Source organism: Lepidochelys kempii, chromosome 4 (genome assembly GCF_965140265.1).
Source record: "Lepidochelys kempii isolate rLepKem1 chromosome 4, rLepKem1.hap2, whole genome shotgun sequence".
In the NCBI taxonomy this organism is placed as follows: Eukaryota; Metazoa; Chordata; order Testudines; family Cheloniidae; genus Lepidochelys; species Lepidochelys kempii.
This window is the reverse complement of record NC_133259.1, coordinates 34,488,237-34,503,384: the sequence shown is the minus strand read 5'-3', so window position 1 is coordinate 34,503,384 and position 15,148 is coordinate 34,488,237. Positions and strand designations below refer to the sequence as shown.

General features: G+C 42.3%; 1 protein-coding gene across 28 annotated transcripts in view; it reads right to left on the bottom strand.

Moving 5' to 3' along the window:
• The window catches only part of ANK2 (ankyrin 2), a 572,992-nt gene that overhangs the window by 286,107 nt on the left and 271,737 nt on the right, over nt 1-15,148 (bottom strand). For 20 of the 28 annotated variants that reach the window (XR_012158530.1, XM_073340945.1, XM_073340918.1 and 17 more), the window contains exon 1: nt 3,846-4,680. The exons of the other annotated variants lie outside the window; for them this stretch is intronic. Coding sequence is in view for 19 of the 20 variants with exons in the window: in XM_073340945.1 (XP_073197046.1) it covers nt 3,846-3,974 (129 nt within the window). In the remaining variant the exon portion in view is untranslated. Of the gene's footprint in view, nt 1-3,845; nt 4,681-15,148 lie in introns of those variants that run through there. 28 annotated transcript variants of the gene reach the window in all.

The following is a 15,148-nucleotide window of genomic DNA, read 5'->3' as shown; positions in this document are numbered from 1 at the left end:
AGGATTTAGACACTGTAGCTGTGTCGAAAGCTTGCCTCTCTCACCAACAGAAGTTGGTCCAATAATAGATATTACCTGTAATGGCTTTGAGCTTTTAATGCACCTGAGACATTTAGGTATCCAATATAACCATGTGTTGGTTTTTTCATGTTTGCCTATGTATATTTCATACAGTATTTGCATATACCAATATCTGTGATTATATTATACATAAGCACTGTATATAGAAAACTGAAAAGCTTCCATTTGACTACAAGAAGAGCAGAATTAGGCTCTACTTATCTACTTTTTTTTATATACAGAAGACCCTGAGAAATCTGATTCAGTTACATTACTGTGAAGCAAGAGTAAATCTTAGCGTCATTGCAGCTAAACCAGGGTAAAATTGGTACAACTGAGAGGAGAATCAGGCCCAGAACTGATGAGCAGAATGCACAAAAGTAGATTCTGGCGGGAGGAGGGGTAAATGTTTTCATTTGTCTGAGAGCGCTAAATTGAGGTTTCTTCTAGTGAGGGGAGATGTTGGCTAACCCATCAATTTCTAAAGAATTAAAAGCTTCAATTTCTTCAAAATTAACATTCTAGCTCAATGATTGTGAAGAAAGCCTTCGAACAAGAACTGCACTACAGGAAGTGTGAACACTGATGCAATATCATCTTCCTTACTCTGCAGGCAGATAGTTCCAGAGCCTCTGTTATTGTTCACAGCTATGTCAAGCTACAGCAACAGTGAAGTTAAGAAGATTCTGGTTGGTTTCACTTTTGCTATTCAGAACCCTGTAAACATGGTGAAACTGAGAAGATTGAATCATTTTACTCAGCTGCTACTAGGGAAACTTATGAGCAGTAGCAGACACTACCACTATTCATGAGGATGCAACAACACCTCCCTTCCTCTCCGCCCCCGCCAAAAAAAAAGGCTATGGATGGAGCAAAGCAGCAAACAACACATACCTGGCAGTATCCTGGAAGACAGGGGAAGTACAGTACTTTACAGTAAAGTAGTAAAGACCCCATGTCCTGGTAGCAGGGGAGAGCTAAATTAGTCAACCTTATCCTGCTCCTCTGGCAAAATGAGGACGCTTCAGGGCCAGTGAGAAAGTAAGAGAAATTCCCTTCTGGGCTAATGGAGCACTGCCCCACATATCCAGTATACAATAATCTTTAAAGGAGATATTTCAGAGAGAGTTTCCAACACCTTATTATCATCATATTCTCTCTCCCTCTACTGATCCCACAAACAAAATGGACCCCTGTTGTACTTAAAATCCAGCCAACCCGACAAAATGGAATTTAAATAGATAGTGAAGCTAAAACAGTATCCTCACCATTACCAAAGCACCAGATGCTAGAGAGTAATCAAGCACCACTCGTTTATTTGAAGCCATTATTGGCCTGACCTGCAATATGCTGATGGCTTTCATCTCCCAGTGAAGGGAACTGAGGGGGCTCATCACATGGCAGGACATGCTCATCACTTTGCGGTAGAGGGATTTGTATTCCTTCGTCAATTTAAATGCATAAATATCTATTATATACCGTACATCATATACACGCGGCATAGCAATCATGCTTCTGCCATTACGTATCTCACACAAAAAGAACAAGAAAAAGATATTTGTTAATCTAAGCCACACCCACTCCATTTGAACACAAGTTTGTTTCGCAACCTAAGCAGCTATTTATGTAACAGCGAGTGTGCAGCTGCAGTAAAAGGAAAATAGAAGTGAGGTCGGTGGCCGAATATTAACAAGGAACAAAAGCAAACAGCAGCTTGGTATTTCCCAAGCAGTGACCTATTGCTGCTTCTGAGATATGAAAATCTGATCAACCAACTCTATTACCATATTACAAACATGCGGACAGCCCTGAGTCTGCCTGGTTCCAATCAGGGTTATGCAGCACTCTGGGAAAGGATATGCCAGGAAGGTCAGCTTTAATTCTGTCTAGCTTTAATTAAGGTCAGAGTATCCATGTTTGAAACAAACAAATGTACAGACCAGGGAAGGCTTTTTGAAAGGCAAGTCAGTGAAAATAACGGATGTTCTGGCCATGTACGTGCATGAGTGAGTGTGAGGAATGGATATACGTGGAAAGGCCCTCCAGCAAGGACAAACACCCCCCACCAAGCAGAGAAAGGACGCTATTTTTCGGGAATTGCCACAATCAAAAATGTAATCATAAAAACTAGCTTATGCTGTAGTGTCCCATTTAGGGGATTAGTAAAATAATCACAATCTGCCCCAAGCAGCTCTGTTCCAGGCATTCAAACACTACGTATATTAGAAATGACATTCCTGCTCTGATAAAAAGAATTCTAATGCAACTTAATGAACTCTGTAAACAAAGCCTTTTAAAATCTAGGAGACTATATCAGTGTGTCCCATAAGGTGTCAACAGCCTAGTAATTTTAATTTATTTATTTATTTTAATACAGGCCGTTGAAAAAAATAATCCCACTACTTAATGATATGGAAATAAGATGAATTCCAAAGTTCTCAGCTTGGCCATTGGAATAGATGGGCTTGGAACCCCAAAGGGTTGCTAAAAGGAGCTGTAAATCAAAATGTACTACTGTGAGATCCTATTTCTTTGCTGTTTACTGACAAACCTGTGGGTCTCAAGAGAATATACATGAAATGCAATACAAAAAGAAAGGGAGAAAATTATCCATCTTAGGTACGATGCAGTAAGCAATTTATTTAGGAATGGATCAAAAGGCAATGTCAGAAATATGTTAAAATGCACACAACAATAAGCTTGAGATTTCTGATATGGCAGGAAAAGAATAATGGTCAAGAAAAGACTGACAGCAGGTGCATCCTCAGTACAATTTAGTCCTAAAGGCATCTTTAACAACAGCTTGTTAAGGTACTTAAATCTCAATTCTTATTATTTTTTCTCACAATTTTTTCTCTAAAATGTTGCAAACTATACAAAGATCTGGCAAATAAATCATGTACCTGTATCTTTTATTCTGGGTGTTGTTGTTTGGATTGGGGGGGAAGGGGAGGGTGTTAAATGCAACCAATTAAGACTAGCTCCTCATTTCTAATACAGTTTTTAAGAATAACAGTATCTAACTATGAATTGATAGAAACCTTCCAAAATCAGAAATAAGAGTAGCCAAAGCCATTTCCCACAGAGACTCAAGAATGTTCATCAGCAGCGGAAGAGAAAATGACAGATTGCAGACTTGTGTTTTAAACCAAAGCTAAAAAAATACACCTGCAGTGTACAGTGTAAATACATTGAATTACAGCTTGAAACACAGTACCAGTTACTGATGCCTGACTGAATAACAACCCATCCTATAGCTCCAGCACTGGAACAGAGTCTGTATGTAGCATCCAGCTTTGATTGAAAGGCTGTATGCTAATAATTTAGGAGGCATGGAGCGAAAATAGGAAGAAAAAGGGGGGAAGGGATATCACAAAGCACAAAATGCACCTTAATACTGCAAAGCACAAAATCAGCACCCACTCCCTCCCTGACAACTGCTTCAGATCAGCTGGAGACATGAAACACCTGGTCCCTGAATGATGAAACAGAGCTCCAGATCTTTGGGGGATTGAGGAAGGAAGGCCATATTAGCGCCCCTGGCCATCTTTACTTGCACATATCTATGTGGCTATGGGCTGCCATGTCTGGTAGCACTTTCATCTCATTGCAGCTAGCCTAGGTGCAGTCTGAGTGCAGAAATGATGGGAAGGAGGCAAATGGGAAATATGATCCCAAAAAAGGAGAAAAGCAAAGGAGAGAGTATTACAAGTGCTGCTGGTAGACACCTGTGTCCCTGCCCTGCGTAGAGAGGGAAGGGCATGGGTGGGAATTATTCCTCATACCTTGCGTTTTCGATCTACCCGCTCCCTAGGGATTTTCCGCTGCTTTTTCCTCTCCTTCTCGAGATTTCTCTCCCTCTCATCGAGTTCGGCCTCCCGAACTTTTTTAATAGACGCAGCAGCATGAGCCATTTTGGAACGGGAAACACCAGCTCCAAAGCATCAATATCCACCAGAAGGCTATCCAGAGAATTTGTGGGGGGTTTTCCGCAGGGACCCTGCTGGTGAGCCAAAACTTCACAGTATAATCAGCTCTTCCTCCTTCAGCATCTTGTGATAGGTCACAGCTCTGCTCCAGCCTCTGCAGCACTCAGAAGTCAGCACAACATAAACATGTTCTAAATCAAAGCCACACACACATATGTAGATAGCAGTCAGATGAACGCCTAATACCAGCCTGAAACCACTTCACATTTGCAGTGATTGTCAGTGAAGACAAGCTTCAGATCAGCTGAAAAAATCCATCCTTTAAACACACATCACCAAATTAGGAAGGTGTTTTGGGACTCCTCCAGACAGACTGTCTCTTCTGACTAGAGCCAGGTAGAAGCCACCTCTGTGTAACCATCAAGTGGAGAGAAGGGTGGACAGCTTCTTCCAGTTTCCAGCATCACCTCTACGCAGGGTGAGAATAAAATGGTGCAGTCTGACTTAATGACTTGCTGCTCTTGCTGCTGCTGCTGCGACTGCCTGTGCCAGAGCACACGATATGTCTTTCCCCCCTTCTCTTCCTTTCCTTCTTCCCTTGCTTTAAATTGAAATTAAAATAAAACCCGAAGCAAAAGCTGCTGGGTTCAGAGGAGACCAGCTGCAGCCTGCTCACCTGCAGGTAGCGACTTCTGTACTAAACTCCGGGTGCCTGAGCCTGAAAAAGGCTAGGAATATTCAAGTCCCCTCATTGTGCCGTTTATGGATCCACGTGAGACTGCATTAGGAGAGCAGCATTAAGCAGCGAACCAAACCCTGCTCTGAGGGGGACATTAGCAAGGTGCGCACACAGCTCAGCCTGCCCCAGCCAGCTGAACTCTACAGAGGGAAAAAAAAAAATAATAATAGAGCGTATACTGGTCATTATTATTCACTGCCAGAGGCTATTTTCAGCCAGTTGCTAAGATGACTTACAAAGCACTGTGCTGGGGATAAAAAGGGATGATTACTGTTGTGGACTAAAAGAGAGAGACAAGAAGAAACAAATAGAAAGAACATCCTGTTAATTCCAAAAAAAAAAAAAAAAATCATCTCCTCCCCAAACATCACAGACAGTAATGTATAGCTTTAATATCAAGGACAGATGGGGCTGTCATCCCCTGGCTGCTTATCACCCAGTTAAAGCACCATCTCACAATACTAGTCCCATCTTCTGGTGTGTAGTTTGCTGCTATAAATACATTAAGCACAGGAGATGCTAAAACTTCCAGACGTCTAGTGAAAAAGAGCAGGCAACCTCTTGTGGACATCTGACCACATTCCAAACCCACCACAGAACTGGTAGCGCCAGATAGGCCCCAGGGCTGGGTTGGAAGAACAGGGATGCTGCATTGAGGTGCAGTAGAGATCTTTGCATAGCATTTGCTCAGACCATGCCAGCTATGTAAAGAACATTGCAACTCACTCACATCAGCACTAAAACTCACCAAATTAAAGACGGAAAAGGAAATAATCTACCAAATATTCTTTACAAGATGGCCCAAATCAATCCCTGGTCTATATCCTCTAACTTGAGTGGGCTTTCACCAAGGATGAAATTGGCCCAACTACTACTAAAACTAGACACTATAAATTAATGATAAAACGGCATAACCAAAACATTAACAGATGTCTTGTGATCTGTTACATATGACAGTGGCTCAAATCTTGGGCCTAATCCTAATCTTACACTAGGTTTACACCCCTCTAACTCAATTGTGTTTATTGAGTATTATTACAACAGAACTAATATGCCACATTTAACTTTGATGATCCCACAAATATTAAGGGTCAAATTTTCAAAAAGTTGTTTTATAGTTTCCATATATAATTATCATGCATGCCTATATAAAACAGGCATCAATTTGTGTGTGCCAGTCATATAGCTGGATGCCTAAATATGCAATGTGTGTATGCAAATATGATCACTGCATCCAAAACTTGTGAATACAAATTAGATGCAGAGCTGAAGCCAACTAAGTATTTGGCCCATAAGATACAAAGGTTTGGGTTTCCATCCCTAAAATCAGCAGTGTGCTGTCAACATTTCTGGAAGTTGTTCCCCACAAGAGTATCTAAGGTCCACTGACACCTGACATTTCTCGGAGGGTGGGGGGGAACATTCTTACACCTCCTCCCAAAAAAATATTCACACACTACTCTCAGAGCACCATGTTTCCCTATCTCATGAAGGTCCTGCAGGGCAACTCTAGCTGTTCTTACAGCAAGAGCGATGCTGGGTAATCCTTCATCCTCTGCTGGCAAAAGTGTGGCCAGGAGGGTGATCAGGTGCCTTCTGGCTATGTGGAGTGGATGGTCTCTTGGGATACCCTTGGCTCTTGAGGTAGACAGGTCTCTCCTAACTGTTGTGCAGGTAGATGGATTAGGGAGTGGCTCTCCCCTGTCTATCATAGGAGGTTGGGAAGGAAATGAGGATCTATGCTCCCTCACAATGCCAACTCTTCAAACTTCAGGCTGTGCCTGGACAGCCAGGTGGGGATAAAGGCACGCTGCAGCTGCTGTAAAACTTCCCCTTCTGGTATTGGAGGTTGTGCCTTTAAAAAAGCTGAACTTCCCAGAGGAAGTTTCTGGGCAGGGCACTGTGATGCTCTTATTGCTGTGTACAGCCAGTTGAAACTGGACTGAGATTAAAGCAGAGTTCTTACAAGCACTTGTAAGATTCCTGAAACCGCACACAATTCAGGGCAGCTGCAGCTTGGCCCCACTGCATCTCCTTCTCCTTGCGCGCAGCAAGAGTTTCCAGCAGGCGGTGGGGACTTGCGTGCGGCTAATCCCTCTCTCTGGCAGTGTAACAGAGCAGGCTTTCCTGGAGCACCCTCTCGTGGCTTAAGGTGACCTCACAAGCATCCCATCCCCAGTTTCCCCATCGTTAGGTTCCTCAAACTCCATCTTTGCACTTTAGTTCAATTATGTCCTTACTGGGGGCTAATTTATTAACATAAATGTTTCCAAAATAACCCCAAGTCACAAAATATATTCCATCACCATAACACAAAACCCAGGTTCTTCTTCAGCCTCCCTCTTCTATAGTGAATTCCCAGTTTCTCTTTTAAAACCCAGACAAAAAGTGCAAAATAAACATGTGTCCACTTACCCTGTGTTTAATGAAAATGCAACGTAACCAAGGCCCACCCACCCTGGGCTTATTTTCTGACTCCCTCCTGGGTTCTTCCCACTACCCTGTTCCTTGTCCATAACACTGGCCCATAGGAAGTGCTTTTTGTAGCTTCACAACTGGAACATAAGAGGTAGCAACGGCAGCCGCCAACAGGGTGAGAAACATTGAGGCAGTTAACGAGGCAAAAGAAAGGAGAGAATAGGTTGCAAAGAATCTAGACTTCCTTTTTGACATTTATAAACCACAGATATCACCAACAGTGCATTGCTTATAAATAAAGCTAAGATTTTATCACAGTTATTTTTAGTAAAAGTCACGAACAGGCAATAAACAAAAATTCACAGAGCCCGTGACCTGTCTGGTACTTTAATAAAAATAACCGTGGATGGGGAGCAGGGCTAGGTAGCGGGGAGGAATGGAGTCCCATGGGGGCGGGGACCGACAAGCAGAGCACAGCCCCAGCTCCAGTAGCCACAGTGGACAGGCACAGCCACAGAGGGGCACATGGCCCTGGTGCAGCTGTCGGGCAGGGGCACACGGCCCCAGCTGCAGCCCCTGGTGAAAGCTGCGAGGCTGGGGCACGCATCCCTGGCTGCAGCACCCACCAAGCCCATGACACCGTGGGGCTGGGATGCGCAGCCCCAGGGCTGAGGTGTGGTCCTGGCTCCAGCCTCACCAAGCCTTACATGCTGCAGGGTGAGGGTGTACAGCCCCAGCTGTAGGCCCCAGTGGAAGTCACGGGGCTGGGGTGCACAAGGTCCTGCCTGCAGCACCCAGCGCAAGGCCTGGGGCTGGGGCTGCAGGGTCCTGGTTCCAGACAGCCCCAGTTGCAAGTCAGAGCCCACAGTTCCACCTCCTCCTCCTGAAGCCCTAGAAGTCACGGAATCAGTGACTGCCGTGACCTCCATGACTAAATCATAGCCTTACTTATAAAGCAAGACAGGAGCTGTTGCAAGGAGAGAACAATCCCCTTACTACAATTTGAGCTATTGGAATAATAAATTTGAAGCCATCAACCCTTCAGACATAATAAACATTGCAAATTAAGTGGCATTCAAGGGGAATGGGTAAAACAATAAACAGATCAGGAGAAAGCATAAATGAGAAAGCATATAGAAACCAGTCAGCACATATCCTGGCCAAGACTGGTAACACCAGCTAGTGATTTTGGCTGCTTTAATTTCTGGGTGCTCAACTGACAACACCTAAAAGGGGGTCTGGCTTTCAGAAAGTGTTGAGCACCCATCCTCCGAAAATCAGGCCTTCCAAGGTGTCTCAAATAGGAAACCTGAAATCAGAGGCACTAGCCACTTTTGAAAATCTTGGCAAACGGTTTAAGCTCTGGGCATACCAAGTGACATTGCTCTATGCATGGACATGTTTAGAGGCTTAAAGTTTACAAAGGACCTTGGGCTCCTTTGGATGAAAGATGCTATGGATTGTATAAATACTAATCAATCCAGTCACCAGACTTTTTTCCCCGAAAAAACCTTCAATATGCTTTCATTCTGGTGATAACCCTCTCTTGCCTGTTTGCAGGAAGCTGGAAAAACAGACACTAATTAATACAGAAAAATCTATAAGACTGTGGAAATAATCTCTGAAGGGAAGTGGATGAAGCCCTATCTCCACCTTCTCAGAAATGGCCTATAAAAAGGAAACTGCTCTACTGGGAAGGTGGCTGGAGAGTGATAGGAAGCAGTGAGGGCAGAGAGACATCCTAAGCAGGTTCCCTTAACTCCCCCCAGCCTCAAGATTATGAGACTCCAGACAATACTAGACAAGAGATTCCACACCCAGAGATGGCCTACAACAAGGTGAAGGCAGAGGCAGCACAGAGCAGATGGGGCACACTTTGCAGAACAAGACTGCTGACAACCTGCAGTTCACCAGGAACAACTCTCAGGACCGGCCTTTTGCAAATGAGTGCTGGAGATAGCTCCATAACCTTCCTCACAGTAGTTAACTAAAGGTTTTGGGGTGTGTGTGGCAGGGGGCACAAAATAAATAAGGGTCAATTTACCTATCTTAATAAAAGGTGAGATTGGTAATAAATGAACAAAGATAGTAAAGGCAACGATTACATTGATAAAAACAATTAAGTAGAGAAAAAGCAGTGAGGGTTAAATTAAAAGAAAAATGATAAAACTCCCAAATATGTATGTTGTAGCCTTTCCCACCCCGACCCTTTGTTTATTTTTGACATTTTAGATTGTAAACTCTTCAGGGCAGGGACTGTCTCTTCCTATGTATTTTTAGAGCACATAGCACTGATTATGACATGATATTACAGTACCAGGCTGTCAAGAGGTTGTGAATGGGAGGGAGATGGGCTGTGATCCAATCTATGCAAGAGAATGTGCTGCACACTCCAAAAGTTTTCAGCACTCGGGTAGAGGATTTAGGTCTTTTCCTGCTCTAATGTTTAGAATTTTTGATGCCAGGAGAGAGACAATAGGGTAGTGCACATTCTCCAGCTCACCTTTGAGCAAGCAAGGCTTAAGACTAACCCTGTGAGTTCATTGCCATTTAAATTATTTACACACCCCATAAAAACAGTTTTCCTAATTCAAGCAAAGGTCAGAGTTTGTATTTGTCTCATGCCAAAAACATGTCCTTCAACAGAGTATCGTGACTGCAACCAACGAATGCTGGTATCCAATTCTGAAGGAAGGAACACAAAGTACATGACCTGGCTCCCCTAAAGAGAGGAAACATTTTGTTTTACAGTAGGGAGAGTTCCCTAACTATAGCAGAAAATGATCAGCCACTGCCTTCTGTATGGAGCATTCATAGATCTTAAAAGAAAAAACCCCTCTGCAGACATCAATCAAAAGATTGGATATTACAGTTCCTTTTCAATAAAACTTTGGTTACCTCCTACATAGGGTGATCTTCCTCCACATATTTCTTCATAGGAGGCATGCACTGTGAGGCTTCTGCACAAGGACAACAGCATATACCACAACTCTGCCACAAATGGTTTGTAGGAGGGGAGTGGGAGAGTAGGCAGATGCACAATAAGACAAAAAGAACAGAACGCCAGAGAAAAATATGTCTTTTCTGAAACACATTTCTCATCATTAACTCCGTAACTTAGGAGCCAGATACATCTCTGGGATAATTTAATTGGCTTCAATAGGTTTTCACCTAGCGTGATTTGGCTCCAAGAGTTCACATTGCTGTATGTTTTTTGCATGCACTGTGCATTTCAGAGATCCTAGATGTTTCATGGGATACACTGGTTGTCTGAGTACTTAATTATAGCTAGAGTTTCCCCTTGCATGGTTTAGAACCAAGGACCAATAATTAGCCTCCTGGCTTGATCCCCTGATTATCAACATGGGCATAGCACCAAACATATTAGTGGGGGGAAGAATTTGGACCCATCAAAGATTCCTCTGCCTCCCCAATAATCATGGAGATGAGTGTGAGGAGGAAGGGTCTAGAGGCCAAGTAGACTGGTGGGGTAGACGAAGAGGGGCTGAAAAATGTTCTAATGGTTGTGTGAGGGACAAGGGGGGGGGGGATGATGGAGTCAGAAGCTGTTCCACCAACTGCCAGCTAGGATGGGGATAGTGCCCCCCACCCACTGGCCTCCTAGCACCCAGGAAGAGAGAGAGAGACAAAAAGCAGGTTTGGGTGAAAACAATGAATAACTGACAGGGGTGTGGCTTAAAAAAGGACTGGCAACTTTTTAGAAAAAAGGTAAAATGTAATTCTCCATGAAATTTAGACTTGCTCTCAAATACAGTGCAGTAATACATCTTACACATACCGCTAACTAGGGGCTTGTCTACACTTACCGGAGGATGAACCCTGCGGCAATCGATGCATTGGTGGTCGATTTAGCGGGTCTAGTGAAGACCCACTAAATCAACCACCGATCGCTCTCCCATTGACTCCTGTACTCCACCTTATCGAGAAGAGTAAGGGAAGTCAGCAGAAGAGCATCTCCCATCGACGTCATGTTGTGAGGATCCCGCAGTAAGTAGTTCTAAGCTACGTCCACTTGAGTTATGCTATTCACGTAACTCAAATTGCGTAGCTTAGATCGAATTTTCCCTTTAGTGTAGACATGGCCTAACTGCTATTATTCTACCAGATAGACATTCTTACCCCTTTTGATCAAGAAACACTGGTATGATACTTCTGTGGACTCTCCTTTTTGGAGACGAATGTGCATAGGCACAATCAAGAGAGAACCAAACACATTTGATTGTGGGGGTGGGGAGGAGAAGCATTAAATAAGAAATCCGGCATAACCAGTGCACAGCACTTTAATGAAACCGAAGGCTCCTAGATACTAACAGTGTATTTAATTCAGCTATTCAAAGCAATTCTGATTAACTATATACATCAATACATTGAGTAACTCAAATGGCCACTAGCTTTCACAGACAAATTCAAACTAATTCTAATGAAAAGTATAAAAATGTGTCTAAATTTGGACTCTGAAGCCCACCATGGTATATTTGTTTACTGCCTCCTTTCCATCTTCCCCTCCCACTGTTTAACCCAAACTCTTACAAAACTAATAAATAAATGTACTTGTTAGTTACACAACAGTTGTGCCATTTTTTAAAAGTACAGTAACTCTGTGAGAGAATTAGCAAGCATATTGTCCTGCAGACACTTCATTTTATTGTTTGATGTTTTATGGAAGAGCAAAATTTAAAAGTAGAAAACAAGGCTCACTCTCTCACTGTCACATTACTGAACATGTGAAGACATAAAATGTTCCTGAAGGCTCTGGGCTGTGAATCACAATCACTGAACATGTACTGAAAAGCGTAAATGTTAAACTATATTCCAGAATTTTTTCAGTATTTTAATCAAATCCATGTTATTAATTGAACAGAAACAATAGAGAACATGAAATGGAAAAACTCATTGCCTAATGGAAAACTATATGTCACAATCTTTAACAGAAATTAGGTTGTCTTACCTTCTCTTCCTCCTTCTCTGAGATACAAACAGGGCTACAATTAATGGTACTAACCTACAGTAGTCAGCACTAAAAGGTCATAATTGGCCACAGTGGTATCTGAAACTCCACAGGTTCCCTTTGTACAGTGCTGTAAGTGAGCCGTGCCTTGGTGAATGTTCACTTTAATACCAGTCACAGATATATCTCTTGTACACCAGAGCACAGTCATTTTAATAGTAATAATTACCAAATAAATAAATAAATACATACATACTTAGCGATCATCATCTCACAAACAAACATTAACTAATTAGTCCTCCCAATTACTTCTATTTTCATAGATGGCACAACTAAGATAGTGATTTCATGACTTTCCCCCAGCCAATGATAGCATGAGTGTCACAGGCACAGTTATATAATTGAGAAATAGAGAGCGGGATGAGATGGCAATTGTTAGACTCGAACCACAAACGTGCTCAAAAATCAACCTTGCTTAGCATTCAAACTGTGTCCCTGACAGAGAAATTATTTCCATACCTGTCCTACAATCTAAGCACCATGGGTGAGATTTAGGGTATATCTACACTACAGGGACTATACTGGTATACCTACAGCACTGTAATTATGGCAGTATAACCCCATAGCATAGATGCAGCCTACACCAGCAAAAAGGGTTTTTCCACTGGTGTAGGAACATCACCTCCCTGAGCGACAGTAGCTAGGCTGATGGAAACATTCTTCTGACAACACAGCTGCATCTGCATTGAGGATTAGGTTGGCCTAGCTATGTCGGTCATGGATGTGGATTTTTTATATCCCTAACCAACATAGCTATGTCAACTTAATATTTAAGTGTATACTAGGCCTTACAAAAGCATTTCAGTGACTTAGAAGCACAAGTTCAGAACTTGCATTTGTAAGTCACTTAAGTGCATTTGAAAATCCTACCCCAAATGTGGAGTAAAGACCTTTGAATGCATAGCAAAGGGACAATACAGTAATCATTTTTCTCCAGGTACACATCTAATTGTAGGTTTATACCACTGACAATAGTACACATTTTGCAATTTTCTTACCGCAATAAAATTGCATTGCCTATAAATGTAGCTTTAACTAGGCTTTTTCTTTGTTTTCATATCAATGAAAATGTTGAATTATATTTTAACTTAATCAACTAAGACCTCATCCAAATTCAATGGGAGTCTTTCTATTGCTTTCAATGGGCTTTGGATCAGGACCACTGCCATAAATGTACCTTCTCATCCCCTTCATGGATGCCTGTTTTCCGCAGGTCCTTTCAACCACACTCACTGCTACTGCTTTTAGGTCATAGGAAGCAGGAGCCAGTCACACTGGTTACCTCCCAGGGACCAGCTAGACAGCAAATCAAGAGCATGAGCCTAGCAGGGAGGAGTGTTTTCAATTTTCCTACCCAAATAATGAGACGTATTTGAGGGTTCAGGTGGCTACGTAAATGCTGTCTATGTCTATAAACTATCTGCAGAAGTTGGTGTATTCTGCGTGGTTGTAGCCATGTTAGTCCCAGGATATTAGAGAGACAAGGTTGGTGAGGTAATATCTTCTACTGATGAGAGAGACAAGCTTTTGAGCTATACTGAGCTCCTGAAGAAGAGCTCTGTGACAGTTGAAAGCTTCTCTTTCTCACCAACAGACATTGGTCCAATAAAAGATATTACCTCACCCACCTTGTCTCTGCAAAAATTGGTTGTGAATTTTTGCATCCTAGCTGGATGCCCATTAACTTTGTCAGGCCTGCTGAAACATAGTGTATTTCAATTTCAAGTACAACTGGTTGGAGAAGATCATGAGAGGCAAGTGAAACTGAAAGTCGTTTCTATGTATTTCACCTGTTTCCCTGACTGACTCAACCAATCTCTTGTGATTAAAAAGAAACCATTTTATTTGATTTCCCAGAGAAAGGAGGCTGCATTTCAACTGAACTGTCTGATCAAGCTGGAAAAGTCAGAATAAATATTTTTCCTAACCCCTGTGTTTGTCTGACTAACCTGGATTTGTGTGGCTCAGTACTCAATTATCTTCAGAAATTCCTCCAGGTATAGTACTTTGGCTCAGACTATAGTTAGTACAGCATAACCCAATTTAGCAGGAAATATTTATCGTTCTGAAGCCAGAGCTCTGTTACCTCATAGCTGAGTCCTGCAGGGTCAGACAAACCAGGAAATTCACACAAATGGTCACAAACCTGAAACTGACCTATGCCTTCACAGCAAGATCACATCAGGGGAAAACTGGATTCATTCAAATGGGAACCAAGTCAAATTTCAGGAGGTGGGAATCCATTTGACCCAGATCTCATAAAAAGATTATTGAAACCCTTTCAGTTTGAACTTGGAAGAATTCACATAGGCAGCATTACTCAAGAATCCCTGGCTGTACATGTAAAAATGTGCATGCATTTTTGCACATAACCTACTCACGTCATTCAGATGAGTCCATTCAAACCCTGAAATAAGTATTTATCGGTACATATGTATGCAAATCAGGATTTGTGTGCACACAACTCAGGCAGACACTTTTTAAAATCTGGCCCTAAATTCACACCAATGTGATTATTCCCCAAATAAGGAAATGACGACACAAAATAACTAGTAATTTTCTATAGTTTACGATGTGTAAAAATGCAGAGTGCAAATATATGAGGCATCTTTTATTTAGTCTGTGATCTCTATACATATGTTAACTGTAACAGTCACAGTAATCTGGATAACACTGGAGATTATGATGGGGTGGATTTTACCTTCCCAACTGCTCCACAGTCCACTCGTATAGAGTCTGAGTATTTGAGCTTTCTGTAGTTAGTTTGGATGTCACCCTCAGAGAGTATACACAATTGTCCACCAGTTCTCACTAACTCTTATCTTGTAGGTATGACTCAAAATACTGAAAGCAGTTCCAAACACACCAGCAACTCCATGCCCTCAGCAGCCAAAGCCACAATTTACAGTCTGCTGTACCAGAAGCTACTTATAAATCCAGGATGGCTAGAACAGCCTGATCTAAAGCCAGCAG